Source organism: Neofelis nebulosa, chromosome 2, assembly GCF_028018385.1.
Source record: "Neofelis nebulosa isolate mNeoNeb1 chromosome 2, mNeoNeb1.pri, whole genome shotgun sequence".
NCBI lineage: Eukaryota > Metazoa > Chordata > Mammalia > Carnivora > Felidae > Neofelis > Neofelis nebulosa.
The window spans coordinates 15,292,429-15,312,005 of NC_080783.1; the positions used below are offsets into that span (position 1 = coordinate 15,292,429).

Below are 19,577 nucleotides of genomic sequence, written 5' to 3' on the forward strand. Positions count from 1 at the left end.
TCCCTCTCTCTGTCTCTCTCTCTCTCTCTCAAATATAATTTTAAAAAAAATTTTTTTTAATTTTTTTAAGTTTTGTTTCACCTACAGATGTTGCTCTGGGATGCCACAATGGAAGGGATTATATTTGACTCCTAAAACGTCAAAGCCTTAGTTAACTACTTGGTACGAAAATAAGAAAAAAGAAAATATACCAGTAAGACGCACTGAGTACCGGGTTGATGGTGCGATATATTAACATGAACAAATGGCAGTACTGCTTACTCTAAAGTAGAAAACTAAAGAAAAACATTCTAGAAACGCTGACATTTAATGATGATCCTGTGGGCTTTTATTTGCTTTCTGCCTAACTGACAGAAGCTAGACTTAAAGTGACTTTGAAAGCTAATTATTTTAAAGCTTCTCAAAAGAAGCATACCGTAAACCCGAACCTATGAAAGCCAAAGGGTATGTCAGTTTTTAAAAAAAATATATTTACAGCAGGAAACCTGATAAAAGCGTCATCTTTTCTGTTTCATCTCAAAGGTAAGTCAACGTCCAGACGTCACGTCACGTTTTGGCACCAAGGCCTCTGAGCTAAGCTCCCAGGACGACCTCACAGGCTGGGGCCTCAGGGTTGCCACTTGAATTACTACAATATAAAAACTCCCTATCACTGAACTTGCAGTTGGGTTCGAGTACTGATGTCACCTGTCACTGCTAACAGAAATGGCACAACAAAGTGACACTAACTTCACAAGAGAGCTCCTGAGAGGACCGGCCGAGCCTTCCCTGACCCACAGGCGTAGGCCTCACTCGCTAGGCTCCGAGCCCCGCAGTCATACGTTCCAGTCCCCTTACCACACCGGCCCCCCAACTGTTCCACACTTGATTCCTTTCCCAAAGTAGACCCACAACTCGAAGTTGTAACAGAATTCTCCCCTGATTAGATGCAAGGTGAAATTAACTCCCGGATTTTAATTTCTTAAGAATGAAATATTTATAAACAAACAATATCCTCTGTCCCACAGTAACTCAAGTCTGCTCTTCCAGAAGATCAGAAAGCCTACGTACGCTGAAAATTATACATAAAGCACGCCTGTGCAGCAATCATCCATTCGGCCCTGGTTTCACAGAAGATGGCGATGTTGGTCTTTGGTTTCTGACCCAACATCTGTAAGCCATTTCCAAAATTAAGAGCTCTAACGAAGACATCTTCATAGGAGAGCCAATTATAGTGTCCGAGAATAACCTGATAAACAAAAAACATATAAATACCTTTTAATGTAACCAAAATATTGTTTTCTAGAAAGAAGCCAAGAGTTGCTCCAAGTTCTAGGACAAACCAGAGTTACGTCTGCATGTAATTTAACTATTTCTTTCTAACAAAAGTTAGACAGTGAGTTTCAAGTGAAAAAAACCTGTTTTGAAAATTAGCTATTTTGTGACATTTTCTATGACAAATCGCATGCTAAATCCTTCACTGTAATGGCGGGGGGGGGGTGTTATTTTCAAAAATCTTCAGAGTTTGACAGGATTTTAAAGATCAATTTTTTGACCAAAGGATCCTACATTATTAATTCACTTATAGATCATTAACTTAAACAATATAGATGTTAGCTTAAAATTTAGCCTAATATCAAGTACTAAGGGTACCAATATTTTACTTTCCTTCTATTTATGAATTCCCAGCTTTTACTATCAAATGATACAATATGATTCACAAACAGAAACTGGACAGACCCAAGATAATAGACATATTTATGGCTGTTCAATTTGAATTGCTGTATCCAACCAGGACTAGTCACATTATTCATCTAAGCCTTAAGTACCAACTGGCACCACTGGGCTTTCAACGTTTTATTTGTGTTTACCATAAGTACAGGTAACATTAAGTCTACGTTAGTAATAATCCTCTTGTAGAACTGGCTAACATTTTTGTTTAGGAATTTTCTCCAACTTATATCATACCATAAATCCCCAATTACCTATAGATTGGATAAAAACCTCCTCACACTACAAATATATACATATAGTTCCCAAACATGGCTGTTTCACTAATACATCTCTCACACACCTTAAAACCATCTAACCACATTCATTTTCAAAAATGCATACATTTAAGACAGTTCTAGAAATAAGAGGCTGGGCGAAGATACAAAAAGGAAAAAAAGGGGGGGGTAAATACTGCCCTCTAGTGTCCTATTCCATAATGTACTTAAGAAATAAATTCTTATTTTGATGGTTAAGGCAACTGGATTTAAAATACTTATTGAACTTAGTGGTTCCAAACTCTCACCTTGCTCTGCACCCCCATGAAATGCTCAGCACGGGGAGCTCCAATGACTTCAAAAGGAGCTCTGTGGGGGTGAGAAGACAGATGAGAATTTGGCCAAAATGTGCACAAACTGGATTACAATTATTAAGAATTTTATACTCCAAAGATAAGCATGAGCTACCTCTTAGATTCCAGAATCTAAATGATGAGCTTTGTAAGTTTCAGAGAATGTGTGTGTTCTGAAAGGTATTATCTGTATAATCCAAGTATTTAAATCCATATAATGGGGCCACCATATGGCAAAGAAATCAAATCACAAATTTAACTGAAGTGTAACCATACTGAATTTCACTAAATTCTTTAAACCACTGAATCTTCTATCTTTCCCATCAAGATTCCATTTAAAGGCCCCTACCCACCCTGCAATTTTGTCTTTTACTGGAAAAAATTTCCAATTCTAAATTTGTCCCTATGGTTAGCTCAAACCTGGGATTAAATTCATTTATTTACTCCCTGCCCACACTGCTAAAAAGAACACCCAACCTCATTCTATCCAGGATCATAGACCCAGCAATCCTATTATACCTCCCTGCTGTATTCATTTTCACTCCCTCTGAAATGGCTACTTGAAACCTCTCCACTCAAATATCCTCTGCCCCACCCTCTCTCCCTCGCTTCTCCACTTCCAGCTGATGGTACGATCTCATAGATCACTGAGAAATTAGAAATGCAACAGGAATGACCTTATCTTCCTACCACCAAGTTTAACAGCCTACATACATCTGTGTCCTTGGTCTCTGCAGAATCAATCTCATGGTATCACAATGGTTGAAGCACCCCTAGCAAAAGCCAAACTTACAAAGACTTTACTTCAAGGCGCTTCCCAAACTTCTGTCTCCAACCTTAACCACCTCTACATGCATAGCCAAGTTCAAAAACCTTACCCTGGCCTACAAAGCCCTGGGACCTAGCCATTGCCAGCATCTCTGTGCTCATATCAAACCCTCTTCCCCTAACTCATTACTTCCTGTAAATGCTTTGTCCTTTCTGTCCTTCAAACAGGCTGGGCCAGGGAAGGAGCTAAGATGAGGCAAGATGGGTGCCATGGGCACAAAATTTAGAGAGGTGCTCGTTCTCAGGGTCAGAATACCTTCCTTCCATTTGGCACCCCAACTGCCTCACCCAACAGGCTGCATTCCAGTTTTAGAGTCAGTGAGTGCACTATCCCGTCCCACTACACGGAAGGTTCATTACACAGATCTTCACAGAGGTGGCTCTTCTGTTGTTCAGACCTCCACGAAGAGAGGCTAACCCTGATCTCCAATTAGCATTAGGTCTTCACAGTAGATATTAAATCTTTAACTTACTACTTACTGTCGCTCTTCCTCCAATACAAATGTAAGAGCCCTGAGAAGGGTAACCTGTGTCTCCCTAATGGCGTATAGTTGGCACTCAGTCATTATTTCCTATACGCATAGAATGAGCAGTGTTAATTAAACAAAATTTCAATTCACTCTGGGCTTCAGAGAGTCTTCTGACCCCTGTCTCCTCTAGAAGCCTCATTTTTGAAAAAACTGCTTTTAAAAACATCCACATCCACCTGATCATTTCACCCCTCAAGCTACTTTTGTTCTGGCCACCCTTCCATTGTGCACATCCTTTGCCTGCCACCTCTCAACTATTCTTATCCATGGGGCGCCTGGTTGGCTCAGTCAGTTAAGCATCCGACTCCTGATTTCAGCCCAGGTCACGATCTCAGGGTTCATGAGATCGAGCCCCACGTCGGGCTCTGTGCTGACAGCTTGGAGCCTGCTTGGGATTCTCTCTCTCCTTCTCTGCCCCTCCCCCGCTCATCTACACACACCATATATTCTTATCCATGACCCCTGAGACACTAATCTGTTCAATTTTCCCAACTCTGAGTCAGGAAAAGGAATGACTAGTCTGGATAGGTAAACGTCTACCATGGAGCCTTTGAGCAGTTTCCTAATTTGTAAAGTTAGAGGGAAAGTTAAGATAGGCCCTATGGCTGCTTTCCTCGGGTGGTTTCCTCTCTCACATTTAATTGGCTTATCTTTATTCTGTGACAGGTGTGACATACACATGTGTAAATATCAGTGTTATCACTCAGACTACCACTGCCCAGAACAGAGAAACTTAATAATTGACTTTGTTCAGGAACATATTGATGATGCTAAGATGAGGGCCTCTTATCTCAAAAGATAACCTATAAAAATAAAGTGGAGGTAACATACAGAAAATTCTGTAAAATAAAAGCATACAATACTTAACTATACAGGACCCTGACAAATGACACAATCAAATAAAGATCAAGTTTTCTGGTAGCTAAGGGTTTGACCAGTTCAAGTACCAACTTTTCTTTTACTTTAGCCATTTAGAAGAGAAGTACTTCAAAACGAACACTTTCCTGCCTTCCTCAACAAAGTACACCTGGTTTCATTTAGCCCTACTCTGTGCGAATGAAGATCATGACAATTTATTGTGAAGGAGCCAGAGGGTGAAAATATCCAGCAGGTCTGGATGATGGGTGATGATCATGAGGAGAACGACGATGAGGAGGAGGGCGGCCAACCTCTGCCAGTGTTCACGCCGTGCAAAGCACACTGCAGCAGCAGCTTGTAAGACTCTCACACTAACTCTTGAGACACAGTATTATTAGCCCTATTTTACCAATGAGAACACCGAGGCGTAGAGAGAGTAAGCATAACTTGCTCAAAAATCACACAGCCGACGTAGGACCAGAATGCAAACCCGGACAGGCTCATTCCGGAATCTAAGGACTAAATTACAGCGCTCCGAGGATGCTACAGAAGGAGGCGGCTGTCACTGTGCAGGTGAGAACGGTGGCCTGATTGACATTTGTAAAAGATCCTTTCAACTGCTGAGTGTGCGTGGGTTAGAGTAGGGGCAAGCGTGGAAGCAGAAGACCCGTAAAAAGGGGGATGGGGGAACTATTAAGGGGGGGAAAAAAAAATCAGACTCCTGGTTCTTTGGCTCGAGCCATTTGTTACCCGGCGGTGCCTCTCACAAACGGGCTGACCAGGAGAGAAACAAGCATGGAAAGGAAAGCCAAGGTTCTGGCTGGGGAGAGCACTCTAACAACCGAAACACGAACCCTGGCCAAGAGACTGCCCATTGTTTTTTCTATAAATTAGGATGTAAATGTCCTAACGGGTCAGAAAATAAATACCATACACATATGCAAATAGATTTATTTATATATTTATATATATTCATATATATATATGAATGACTCTGGAATAAGCAATAACACAAAAGTAGGCACTGTGGAAGAGGCAAGCTAAGTCAATTTCCAAGAGCAGAAACGAGTATTTCTATGATCTTTTTGGATCAATTTACAAAGAATAGCATAGCATAGTGAAATCTTCTCTTTCTAAGCACCATGATTATATGATCTCTTTTACTTTCTTCTCTCTAATGTGTGCAAAATACAGTGTTTCTGGTGGGTAGATTACTAAATGTCTGAGCTGGCCTCATGCTCCTTTTTATTTCACTGTAAAATTATTTTTTTTCTTTGCAACTTTGTTCTATTTCAGGTCCATGTATTTTAAAGACGCTCTGGAAATCAATCCTTCACTGTTCTTAATTTCCAAAGACCTTAGTACGATGCATTCGATGCATTCGCGGCCAGGAAGGCTGGTGTTGGGAGAGGCTGACACAGGTCCCAGGTGCTCAGAGCCCCACCGTAGTTTCATACAGCCAGAGGAGACTTCTGGAAAAGCTTGCCAAGCCTCAAGAACATAGCAGCCTCTGCTTCTCTGCCTTTTTTCTCTTTGTGCCCCCCAGAGAGACCGGTCTTAGTGAAGCAGAAGGCCACACTACCATGGGCATAATCAGAGTAGAATCATCACCACTGACTTCTCTGCTTATCTTTCCTCGGGAGCTCAAAACTGACTTAGGATATGATGGAAACAAAGCTTCAGAGTTCTGGGTATCTTTATTTGAAATAAAGGTCTGGGTATCTTTGTTTCAACTATATCAGATACATTCTAGGGTTAATCCCCAAAGCTCAGCCCCCAAAACAAGAAGGAAGGAAACGTTGACATACTGCTACATCACTGGCTGGCTTTCCCAATTCAAGATTACTGTCAAACAGGGAAACTACTGAATGACGGTACATTTCATTACAAACACGTCTGCGCTCTAGTTGGGAAGCATTCCGAGCAGAAGCCACATTACCCTAAGCAACTCCACTCTTACATCTACCTAAACACCTGTTGTGAAATGTCCCCCTTTTACTGTCAGAGCAGAGGCTGCTTCTGCTGCAATACAGTGGGTGTAAACAAGAAAACAAAACGTGAAAAAAAACCCAGCATGTTTATAACACCCAGTTGAGATACCCACAGTCCAATGTTAGAGTTACCACACAGACCGAGAAAACCAGAGTCTTAGCTAATCAGTGGTGTGGCACTTTCTTCTTGAGTAAGGCTAACAGAAAACATTGGATTCGTTTACTACACACGAAACCTAAAAATTAATTTTTTCCCAATTAGCCTCATTTCAAATATGACATTTTCTATATCAGAGTTTATTTATATAGAGCCCTCCCGAAAAAGTCCAATGAATCACAAATGCCAATCGCATGGCAGACAGACTTGACAGTAACATGATACAGACAGAGAAGGCAGCTGACTACAAGTGTTTTCCTTTTCAACTCTCCTATCTGAGTTCAAATATTTCTGTTGAGTAAATGAGGACAACAAAGACACCGCAGGCAGGACAGGGAGGAAAAGGCTACACACACACACACACACACACACACACACACACACACACGACAGGGAAAAACTTTCCTTGCATCCGTTGTGTTATCTGGCCACGTTGAAGGAGAAACTTCGATAGCTCTAGGATTTTATTTTGTCCTAATTACACTGATACCTGAAGTAAGAAGGAATCTCACGTCTACCATACTGATTTCCTGTTCACATACTTGGAAGCTAGTTTGCTACTGTGAGGACTGAAAAATAGTGCCAGTCTTATAAAATGCCTATAACACATGTGCAATTCTGGAGAAAAAAATTAACCCTCCTGCTAAAGGAGGACTTCTGTTACACATGCTGAGATTAGAAACAAGAGAACCAATCTTTGAATTCAAATAGCATTAGATCAACAAACAAACAAAAGGAATGTTTTTAAGAGAAGGCAGAGGAGTGGAAAACTTTAGCACCTAAGAAAGTGGAAGTGTTTTTGGTACCCTGTATAACTGCCAGATCTCTCAAAGACAAAATCGAGGATGGTATTTCATAAAAAGTAAATATGGCAACTAAATATCAGATACCATTATGATAAAATGTTTTATAAGTTAAAATCTATAGGCTAGAAGAATAAACAAACATAGGTAACTTTATGATTTCCGTTTCAAGAAATGTGCTATTAACTCCAGATAGACCTTAAGTGAACTTAATAGAAAACAATTCATCTAAGTCAGCAGAAGAGAGAATATGCCTTAAAAGTAGAGTGACCCTATCATTTCCCCAAGCCACTACACCGTTAATGTGACAGGGAAAGCAAGATAAAACAAGGACGGCTCCAGGCAGAACAAGATAAAAGATCACTCTGCTTAGAGGGGATGAACACTTACAGGTTCTGTTGTCTAGACTTAAAATCATGTTTTAATTTCTAGGAGTTACTGATGTTAACTTGCTTGCCACCTCCTTCATGTTTAGAAGAAAAGGACTACAGAATTTGTATGGATAAGTGCTGAAATTAACAGGCTGGTAAGTTAAGGAACATCCCAGGAGAAGCTCTGAGTATTTCATTCCGTGGTGTGATTATTTGAACTCTCCCCCAAACCTGAGAGGTTCCTTCGTGACTAACAGAAAAAAAAAGCAGCTGGAGTCAGGATGTAGATGGAAAAAAGAGTAAGAGGAAAGAACAACTTCGCCTACATACGTACTAAACATATAACCTGACCAAATTATCAAACAGCTACAGATCATCTTACTGCTTCTAAAAAAATTGTGTATCTTGGGGCGCCTGGGTGACTCAGTTGGTTAAACAGCCGACTCTTAGTTTCAGCTCTCATGGGTTTGTGAGATCGAGCCCTGTTGTTGGGCTCTGCACTGATGGTGGTGATAAGCCTGCTTGGGATATTCTCTCTCACACTCTTTCTCTCTCTCCCTGCCCCTCTCCTGCTTTCGTGTGCTCTCTCTCTCAAAATAAACTTTAAAACAATAAAAAAAATTATCTTCAGTTTTTACCTACTGGAACTTTAAGAACTGCTTATAAGAAAGTCATGTGTCAGGGCACCTGGGTGGCTCAGTGGGTTAAGCGTCTGACTTCAGCTCAGATCATGATCTCACGGTTCCGTTTGTGAGTTCAAGCCCAGCATTGGGCTTCACATTCTCTCTCTCTCAAAAATAAACATTAAAAAAAAAAAAAATCCTGTATCCAAGTTCAAAACCAGCATTTTCGTGCCCTTTCTGTACTCCCTACCCTTCAGAGTGTTGCACTGCTTGGTGATATGTACTGTATTCATTCATATAATTTTGTCCACCAAATTCTCAAGACAATAGTACTAATGCAGTCTAGGGCATTTACCCCAGATGCCACAAGCTATCTACACACATGTGTTTATATGTGCACACACATTCAATTTATCCTCTCGACAAGTCTGAGAGCTGGCATTTACGAAGGATGGAGCAGGTTCTAATCTTCACTTTACTACTTGCTAACTGAAATGTCCCCGTGTACATTCTCCATCTGTGCCTCTGTGCTGTCATCTGTAAAATAACAAGGATAACACTAACTCATATGGCTATTTTAAGTCTTAAATAACTTGATATATGTAAAACACTTAAAATAGCCTGACTCCTACGAAATGCTAATAAATATCAGCAATAATCATTATCTTCACGTTACAGATAAAGAAACTGAGGCCGATTTGTTAAATAACTTTTACAAAGTCACACAGCTAGTTAAGTGGCAAAGCTGAGATCCAAACCCATAGTGTGGATCTGGAATCCAGGTTCTTAACCACTATCTTTATATTTTCTTTAAGGATATCTTATCCTGTTTCAAATCAACAATGGCAGGCTTGTCTATATTTATGGAAATTTTTTCTTTTTCTAATTTTTTTTTAATGTTTATTTTTGAAAGAGTCAGCACAGAGCCTAATGCAGGGCTCGAACTCACGGGCCATGAAATCATGACCTGAGCCGAAGTCAGACGCTCAACCAACTGAGACACCCAGGCGTCCCAGAGAAAATTCTTTACAAAACATGCAATTGCCACTGTCAAAGTACCAAGACATAAAGCACCCAACAGAACCTACATTAAAATCAGAAACAGCAGGCCCCACATCCCAAAACCCAGAACCATCTCAAGCACACACAAGCGCTTGTGTAACTACCCAGGAATATGGTTTCAGACCCAAAACTGCTCTAGACATTCTATTCCAAGCCACGTTAGACATTCAGGCTCAGTGGGCAGTCTCAATGGTTTGTGAAAACTCAGACCAATCTGTACAAGAGAGTACAGAAGGAGATCAGGGCACAGTCAGGTCCCCTTCCTACCCTGTTCCTCCCGCCACATCAGCAACGTCCAAGAGAAGCAGGCTGTACCTGTCCCTTGCCGCCATTTCTACAAGCACACTTTACTCAGAGGAAAAACAAAAGGCAATGAAAGATCACCTTACCTTTTTAAAAATTTTTCCATTTGGTTGTACTTCATCTTCCTCATTTAAAATTTCACGTGTCCCCAAGAGTCTTTTGTCCTTAAATTTGTTTTTTGCATACATAAAGACTTTATCTAGTGTATCACATCCAGGGTATAATACGGAGGCCAAACCATCCAAGCTGTTAACAGATCTGTATGCAGACTCAGGTTTTGAACTCACAGGCTTTGCTTTAATTCGGTTTGATTTTTCTTGTCTTGTCTCAAACAGAAAATAATATGGAATGTACGTTATAACAGTATAAAGTGATATTATAAAATGTATGAAATACAAAAGAATGGGGTTGATGGTCTGTTTTAGCTTCATGGTAGATGGTTTTGAAGATACGTGGTTATTCATAAGTGCTCAAAAAGTAGAATTAACAGATTTCCATAAGAATCTAGAAGGAAGAGAAAGAAAGGTATTAGTTCAAAATCATTTTTAAGTAACTTTAAAGAAAAATCCTTCATATTAGGTGGGCAAATGCAGATATTTTTTTCCAATCAAGCAGCAGCAAGTATTGGCCTCCAGCAATGTCCTGTCCACCCTGATATGGCACAGGTGAGTGTCTTCCAAGTGTCTTGTATCTCTTTCCACATCATTCTATAAACAGGTGGCTTTTCCAACCTAACCCCAAGTGGTGAAGAAGGAGCAAGCCAGAAGACCTACATCAGAATCCACAGCAAAAACGTGCCGATTTCCTCTTCCTGGCAATCTCCTCACTTCCCCAGGGAACGCAACGGTATACACCATTTCCTCCCTCGTGGCTCGGCAGCCACTATTAAATAATCGCTGCATTCTTTCCCAGTGGGCCCCATTCCCTCTCTCTAGGCAGCAACAAGCAGCTGGAGTTGGCAAACAACACAGAATCCACTTCCTGCGTGGTATTTTCCAATTTAGGCAGGTTGCATGGTGAAGCAAGGAGGCTGTAAACCTTGGTCTTTATACTTATATCATCAGATCTGTTGACAATCTACTATGTGTCGGATACTGTCCTAAGTACAGGAAATACAACAGTGAACCTCCTCTCACGGAGTCCACGCGGTCGCTGGGAGCAGCGGACGAACAAATATACGTACGCAGGCCAAGTGTCGGCAAATCCCTGGAGGAAAAATGAACCAGGGAAGGGAAACACGAGGTGAATGGGCAAGGCTGGAGAGACGCTCTATGAGGGGCCCACAAGAGCCGCTTGGGCTGTGGCAGAGTCCCTCTCTAAGGAAGGCGGTAAGGCCTTCTCAGAACAAAGGAAGGCAACGTGCAATGTGGCCCAATCAACTTCTCTACACATATGCATAGCTCTGACATGACTCTGTAACTTGGACTATGTCCAATCGGACTATATGTGTCACCATATATGGGACACAAAGAAGTAGAAATTGCATAAAAGGCTACAACCCGTTGTACTTGGGGCTCAGTTTTTCAGGTACGAACCCACTGAGCCCGTGCTGGCATGATGAACAAAGTTGCTTCCCGGACAAAGAAAGCCTCGGTGTCCCGTTTCTCTGTAGGAGAACCCTGTTCTAGGGCCAGTGATATCCGAGCAGAGGCTTACAAGGAAGAGAGAGAGTGGGCCACATGCCTATCGGAGGGAAACTGAGCACTCGAGAGGAAACACTCCTCTGTGTGGTAGGTAGGTAACAACATCATTTTTGAAGAAGCGAAACTGAAGCAAACTACTAATGACTCCATCCAGCTTCAAACCCAGGGGTTATGATTTCTAGCATGCTCAGCTCCTCTCCCCAACTCCATGCTGTAGAAATTCTATTCCAGGCAAATGTGGCCAAGAAACGCGAGGAAGCTCTACTGCGGGCACAGCCGGCCAAGAACGCTGGGCACCAGTTACCCTTGCCTCAGCCTGTCGATAACGTCCAGACAGAGAGCAAAGCTCCAGAGAAGACCAGTGGCGACAGCCGCAGCCCAGCACCTCACTCCCAGAGCACAGGCCAGGCTGCTGTCCCTGCCCCTGGCTCTGGAGCAATGGCACACGGGTTCCGCTCAGGCCAAAGCAGGCTGTAAGGACGGAGAGCCCCTTAGCAAGCCCCAAGCGGGCTGACTTTCGTCAGAACAGAGAACAGGGAGCTCAGGCCTAGTGGCGCTGAGGAAAACAATGGAGACCTTGGTGAGGAGCGATTCGGCCGAGGCTGGTAGTTCCAGGAGAGCAAGGAAGGAGTAAATAGAAGTTTCATGGAATCAGGGAAAAGAGAACCTAAGAAGAGCCCTTCGGGAGTCAGGACAGCTCAAAGAGTGGCCTCAAACACAGCCCCTTTACAAAGGCCATATAATTTGACTGGATCACACGGTGAGGCAATTTATGGCCCAGGGCTCTGTCCAATACAATAAGGCAATCAGCTAGCTATCAGCGGAGAATAACTGCTGGGCGTGAACTTGGCAGAAATTTAACAAGGAGATCAGAGAAAGAAAATAGTTAAAGAGCGTCCTACTAAAACCATGCCGTCATCCCCTAAAGAGGGCACTTCAAGGGCACTCGGTGTGCTCCCGAGGCGGGGGTGGGGGGTGGAAACTGCAGTCAAATAAGCCAGCCAAGTCACTAAACAAATAGGCAAGCCAGCAGCACAACAGCAAGAAGCCAGGGGAAAGGGGGAGGGGAGTCAGCATTCAGAAATGCTGAAATGTGCAGCTTACAGCAAAAAATTATGGGGCATACAGACAGACAGCAAAGGAAGACCCAAACACAGTGGGAGAAAGCGGGCAACAGAAACTGTCCACAAGAGGGCCCAAATGTCAGACTCAGACAAGACATCAAAGCAGCTATCATAAACACGTTCAAAGAACTAAGGGAAAAAATTAAAAGTCCAGAGATGCCTGGCTGGCTTGGTCAACAGAGCAAACAATTCTTGATCTCAGGGTTGTGGGTTCAAGTCCCATGCTGGGTACAGAGATTACTTAAAAAATAAAACCCTAAAGGGGTGCCTGGGTGGCGCAGTCAGTTAAGCGTCCGACTTTGGCTCAGGGCATGATCTCACAGTCCGTGGGTTTGAGCCCCGTGTCGGGCTCTGTACTGACAGCTCAGAGCCTGGAGCCTGCTTCAGATTCTGTGTCTCCCTCTCTCTGCCCCTCCCCAGCTCACACTCTGTCTCTCTCTCTCCCTCTCTCTCTCTCAAAAATAAAAACATTAAAAAAATATTTTTAAATAAATAAAACCTTCAAAAATAAAGTAGATGTCCAACTCTGCAATTTTACAAGATAAAGAACACCTCCAAATTTGCCCACGCAAAGCTGGTGAGAAGCCACGACCCTCAAATAGTCCCCAGGCTCTGTTCACCGTTCCATTCCACACTGTTTTCTTTGACAAGTCATCTGGAGGAAGAGTCCAGAGAATCTAGATTTATGCCATTAATGGGGACCCATTGGAAGTCTCTATTTAGGAAAATGGCACAATAAAAAATAAACGGTCCTGGGGTACCTGGGAGACTCAGTTAAGCTTCTGACTCCTGATTTTGGCTCAGGTCTTGATCTTACAGTTCATGAGATCGAGCCCCGTGTCATGTCGGGCTCTGTGCTGACAATGTGGAGCCTGCTTTGGATTCTCTCTCTCTCTCTCTCTCTCTCTCTCAAAATAAATAAACATTTAAAAACAAAACAAAAAGACAAATGGTCCTACTACTTCCAGGACATCAGAGCTGCAAAGAATAAAATGTATCTCAATAATCCAGGGGAAGGATGTTATTCTCCCTGAAATTTTATTTCACATGTCTGTGTTTTGAATTAAAAAATAACACTGTAATAAAAAAAAATCTTACCTGCAGATAATGTATTCTCCCTGAAATTTTATTTCACATGTCTGTGTTTTGAATTAAAAAATAACACTGTAATAAAAAAAATCTTACCTGCAGATAATGACTGTATGATGACTGTACAGAAAATCCTAACTAATCCATTAAAAAACTAATAGAACTAGTAAGCAGCTCAGCAAAAGTCGCAGGGCGGACGATGAATATATACAGATCAATTGTATTTCTATACAGTAGCAATGAACAATCAGAAAATTAGGTTAAAGCAATTATATTTATCAGAAATAATACTTTGGATAAGATATAACAAGAAGTTTACTATGAAAACTAGAAAACACTGTTTAAAGATATTAAAAGCCTAAATAAATGGAAAAACATCTGCTATATATGGACTGTAAGACTTACTACTGTTAAAATGACAATTCTCCAAACTGGCGCACAGATTCAACACAATCCTTATCAAAATCTCTACTGGCTTTGATACGGAATCTTTCAAGCTAAAATTTGCATGGAAATTCAAAGTAGCCAGAACAGCCAAAACAACCTTGAAAAAGAACAACGCTGGAGGGGTCATACATCTCAATTCCAAAACTCAGCACAAAGCAATAGTGATCAAGACAGCGTAGTACTACTAGCAAAGGGATTGAGGGGTGGGGGGATAGAGATTTTTAAACAAAGGACACCACATAATTTGAATAAGCACCAGAAGCAGCAGGGGTTCCAGTGGAGCAGGGTGGGGGTGAGGAGACAGGGGCAGGGCATTAAAGTCAAATCCTTAGGTCCTTTAATGCTGAGAAGAAACTTCATGGGCGTTCCACTGTACACTGCATTCCAGTGTTTTAGAAAATTAGTTAACCACGGGGCACCTACGTGGCTCAGTCGGTTCAGCGTCTGACTTCGGCTTAGGTCATGATCTCACAGTTTGTGGGTTCGAGTCCCACGTCGGGCTCTGTGCTGACAGCTACAGCTCAGAGCCTGGAGCCTGCTTCGGATTCTGTCTCCCTCCCTCTCTACCCCTCCCCCATTCATGCTTTATCTTTCTCTCTCTCTCTCCCTCCCTCTCTCCCCCTCCATCTCTCTCTCTCTCTCAAAAATGAATAAACATTAAAAAAATTATTAAAAAAAGAAAGAAAATCGGCTGTCAGCTAAAGGCAGCAGAAACATGAGGCGAGGCGATCAGATGAACCAGAGTTGAAAATAATCCTCGGCTCCTGGGAGAAGGGTGACTAACGTGTGTGCCGGGAAGCCAGCAGCTAGGATTCCCAGCTCCCAATTGCCCAACTGCCCAGAGGGTGGCAGCAGCCACTGTTCCTCCAGGCCTTCCCAACAACTGAAATCTTTCTTAACACAGTCAGGTGGATCAGAATCCTAGGGAGGAAAGTCCCGAATGAGAGGAGCTGCAGTGAAAGAAGGGAAATGGCTCGGGTGCCTTCAAGTGAGACAGAGACACGAGAAGTAGCTGGTCAGCAGCTGGATGGCTGGTGGGAAGGAGACGAATGCAAGTCTTGACACTAAGGAGTTTAAGATGCCTGTGAGTCATCCAAACATAGAAACTATGGGAGTTAAGAGGGATCAGAGCTGGAAGCACACACCTTTTAGAGCCATAATCAGATGGAGGAGGACAAGGTAGGAAATCTCCGAGATCAAGTTCAAGGACAGAAAACTCTGTAAGGAAACCAAAGCCAAGACTGAAGAGCAAAATCCCACTGGCGAGACCAATAAAAGCAGTACCTGGAGAGGGCAGGACCGTGAAAGCCAAGGGTTGGGAGAGCCGAGGAGGAAGCGTTCAGTAGCATCACACGCAGCCTACATGTACCAGCCACATGCAATTAAGACATTTAATTTTTCTAAAATGTTTTAGACAAACAAGGTAAAGTAACAAACCTTTGGTCAACTGCATCCTATTTGCTGAAGGGGCTGTGGAAAATCTAGAACTAGGAAAGCAGTCACAGGTACCCTCTTATGTTGCCTCGTCTTAGAATGAGTATCACCTTTCAGAAAACAAACCCGAACGATTAAATCTGTTCATTTCCTTCACAACTTTTAGATTTCCAATCCACTTTAAGAAGGCCTCATCCATCCCAGGGTTAAACTACTGTCCTCCTGTATTTTTTCCAGGATTTACATAATTTTTACATTTAGACCTTTCATCATTATGGAGTTTGTTTTTCCACATTGTACAAGGGAGAAAGCCAACTTCTTCTTTCAGATGAATTACCTGAACTGCTTATTAAATCAACCCCACTTTTCTCAATGACCAAAACGTCATCTTCAACAGTGAGTTCTTGTTCACAACTGGATCTGTGTCTAGACATTATTCTGCTCCTTGGACCTGTCTACTGCTTTGTCATGCCTCCAAATACAGTAGATTTGCAACAGTGATTCTCAACTGTGATACATGGACCAATCATACCAGAATTGCTTAGAGTGTATTTAAACAGAAGGCTCCTCAGACAGGTCTTCCCATTCTTTCCTCCCTACCCTATAAGTTGAAAACTCTACTGGCAGACTCACTTTTAAACAACCACCATGTAAGTTTTATGTGCACTGTTTGAGAACTACTATTTTAAATATCTAGTAAGACTCACACTCTGCATGTGCTTCAAAACTTTCTTATCAATTCTTACAGATTTACTCTTCTACATAAATTTTAAAGATTTAACATTTGTCTGGTGAAACTATTTGAAAATCAAAAGGAAAAAACACATGACAAAATATACAAAGAGCTGTTACAAATTAAAAAGAAAAAAGAGTCAAGCGTCGTAGAGGAAAACGAAAGAAAAGATGCATACAGGTGTGAAGGTCACTGTTGACCTTGAAAATAGCTGTGTTAAGGATCAAAGCCCAACTGGAGAGAGTTTAGGAAAGAAGAGGAGGAGCACTTTAAAGAGGAACAGAGAAGTGGATACTAGGACTCTTTTGTTTTAAAGATAAGAGATAGTTATAGCTTGTCTTCATGCTGAGGGCTATGACTCAGTAGAGGAAGAAGAAGATTAAGCAGAACAGAGAATGAGACACAGCACACAAGTGGAAGAGGTTGGCCTTACGGAGCAACAGGGGCACAGATGCATGTGGGCGGTACCAGGAGCTAGTAGAAGGTTCTTTTCTGAGCGCTTCTATCTTCTCAGAGTAATAGGAAGCACAATCACTGGCTGAAAGGGAGGAAGAAAGAAGGGTACTAAAAATTAAGGAGAAAGGGGCACCCAAGTGGCTCAGTCAGTTAAGCATCCGACTCTTGATTTTGGCCGGGGTCATGATCTCGCGGTTCATGGGTTCGAGCCCCGTGTTGGGCTCTGCACTGACAGCACAGAGCCTGCTTGGGACTCACTCACTCTCTCTCTCTCTCTCTCTCTCTCTCTCTCTCTCTCTCTCTCTCGCCGTCCTTCTCCCTCCTCTCAAAATAAAGAAACTTAAAATTAAGGAGAAGTAAAGTATCAAATAATCCTCTAGGAGAACAGGAAAATAGACGGAGCAGGAGCCAGGAGGCTCCCTCGGCAGCGCCTAAAGCCCGCCTGAGGTCTGAGTCCTGATGTAAAGAGAGACCCACCCAGCTGTTGTGTGCTTCCCAGCCAAGTTCGGCTGGTGGAGCACAAACGTGAATCAGACAGAGAGCTGCATTAACCCAGGAGAGGGTTTTACCAGCAAGTCCCAGAACAAAACATGGGGAAGGGGAGGAAGACAAGGGAATGAAGGCTATTTCCAAGGCAGTGGCTACCATGACTAATCAGGGAGTTTTTCAGCCGAGCGAAGGATAGCCCCTAAGGAGGTAAAGGGTTTGTGAAAAAGAGACAGGATCAAGGCAATCAGGTCCTGTGTTGGGTTACAGAACTGTTGGCGTTGAGGTACTAAAACAGAGCAAGATGGAACTGTCTTACTAAAAGGAGGTGATGGTCTGAATCGAATGCTTGAAACCGACAGTGTGGAAGGCATACAGTTATTGTTCATGAAGAGGACTAGGTTGTGATAACAAAGGGACAGCAAAGGCAGAGTATGAGATCATTTAAGGACAGGAGGTCAAGAAATTCAACTGGGAAGATATTGAAACCACTAAGAATCATGACAGGATAGAAGCAGAGTCACAGCTTGATGTTCAAGTATTTCAGGAATAGGGGGACAGATGACTGCAACAAGAAGGAACAGTAAGCAGTACAATTTAAAGGCAAAGCTTGGAGGACATGCCACTATCACTTCAGAGGCAAAAAAAACTGTGTTAAAGTAACCAGATTAGGCCCAAGATGGAGTCACTCAGGCTAAACCCAAGCTCAGGCTAAGCCCCAAGTCAGCAACCCAAAACTTAAGCTTCCACCGTTAGCTCACAGAGAAATGGAAGACTTGGGTCAACCAGTCGGCGCTTGCCCTCTCAGCAAGTTACCTGAACTGGCTCCAAGACGTTCCTTTGCTCCACATGAGAAAAGTAACCCTGCCTTAAACAATCAGCAAATGCCCAGTATACCTTCCGTATTTCTGCTCCCTTTGATCTATAGAAACCTCACCTTTCAGAGCTCTTTGGAGCTCCTTTCTATCTACTCATTGGATGCTGCCTGATGAATGAATTACTGTATCAGTAAATTGTTCATGGAAAATTTTCTCTGAACAACTGAAAACAAAATGATCTAAATCAATCAAAGAAAAAGCTGAAGAACATATACATCCGCAGTATGAACGATGAGGCAGCCATTAAAACTAGTTATATGTACTTGCAGTCGACCTGAAGGGACTTCCATGCACCTTACTAGTTCTTAAAAAAAGGTATATACGGGCCTGCATAGTTTATGTCTGACAACAGTATGGACAGGTCAAGGTTTTTAAGCGATTATTTATAAATTTTAAAGGAAGCTATTTGGGGTCAAAGTACATTAATTTCCCACCATAAAGAATATAAAACTTCCATCTTTACTACACTCCCAGAACTGCTAATTAAAATAACAAGCTGACTCAAGTTTAACAACATTAAAAGAAAATGACCCATCAAATACAATCTTTTTTTTTTTTTTAGCAAATACAATCGTAAAATGAGATTGTTACATCAAAAGAAGGTATTCACTCACATCTTGCATCACTTTAGCAGTTAGTTGCTTTAAATCATCCTAACGATCAAGTTTAAGAAAATTCCTTCTCTGTGTGGCTTCTACCACTTGAGAGGAAGAGCACAGGAGACCTGGGGAGTGTGGAGGTGGAGGTGGAGGAGGAGGAGGAGGAGGAGGAGGAGGAGGAGGAAGGGCATATAGGATTTTGTGTGACTGTCAGAAAGCTGAGGACAGAGCAGCTGGGGTTCTGAAAATAACTGTGCATCAGGTAATGGAGATTAACACCCACCTACAAAATCACCCTCAAATAATACACTCAGGAGACATATGAAATTCTGATGTTAAGATAAAATTTTGGGGCGCTTGGGTGGCTCAGACGGTTAAGTGTCCGACTCTTGATTTTGGTTCAGGTCACCATCTCACCACTTGTGGGATCAAGGCCCATGCTGGGCTCCAGGCACACAGCACAGAGCCTGCTTGGGATTCTCTCTCTTCCTCTCTCTTTCTCAAAATAAATAATAAAATAAACTTTTAAAAAAAGGTAAAATTTTATGTTTTAAATTGTTAAGGAATATTATCATAGTCCTACAACCTGTATTAACTCCCCAATTTTCTTTAAAAGCCAAAAAAAAAAAAAAAACAAAACTACAAGTCATATGAAAAGCTTCCACAGACACCATGTGCTTTAGTAGTAGGAAAAAACCTGTAAATGCCTGTATTGTGGGGGAAGGGAAAACAAGTAGGTTGCCACAGGGATCATGTTCATACGCACATATTAAATGGCTTTGCCTGCTTAGATCTGGTTGCATCTGCCTACAGAGACTTCAAGAACCTCTGAGGCACAGGAG

At 42.2% G+C, this 19,577-nt stretch overlaps 1 protein-coding gene across 4 annotated transcripts in view; it reads right to left on the reverse strand.

Moving 5' to 3' along the window:
* Positions 1-19,577, reverse strand: part of ACSL3 (acyl-CoA synthetase long chain family member 3) — a 75,001-nt gene that overhangs the window by 24,819 nt on the left and 30,605 nt on the right. For 2 of the 4 annotated variants that reach the window (XM_058703324.1, XM_058703315.1), the window contains 2 exons: positions 9,933-10,350; positions 1,051-1,228 (listed from right to left, as the gene is read on the reverse strand). In XM_058703324.1, the coding sequence (XP_058559307.1) occupies positions 1,051-1,228; positions 9,933-10,310 (556 nt within the window). In that variant the 5' untranslated portion in view covers positions 10,311-10,350. Of the gene's footprint in view, positions 1-1,050; positions 1,229-2,275; positions 2,337-9,932; positions 10,351-16,749; positions 16,855-19,577 lie in introns of those variants that run through there. The other 2 variants (XM_058703334.1, XM_058703344.1) reach the window with 2 other exon arrangements.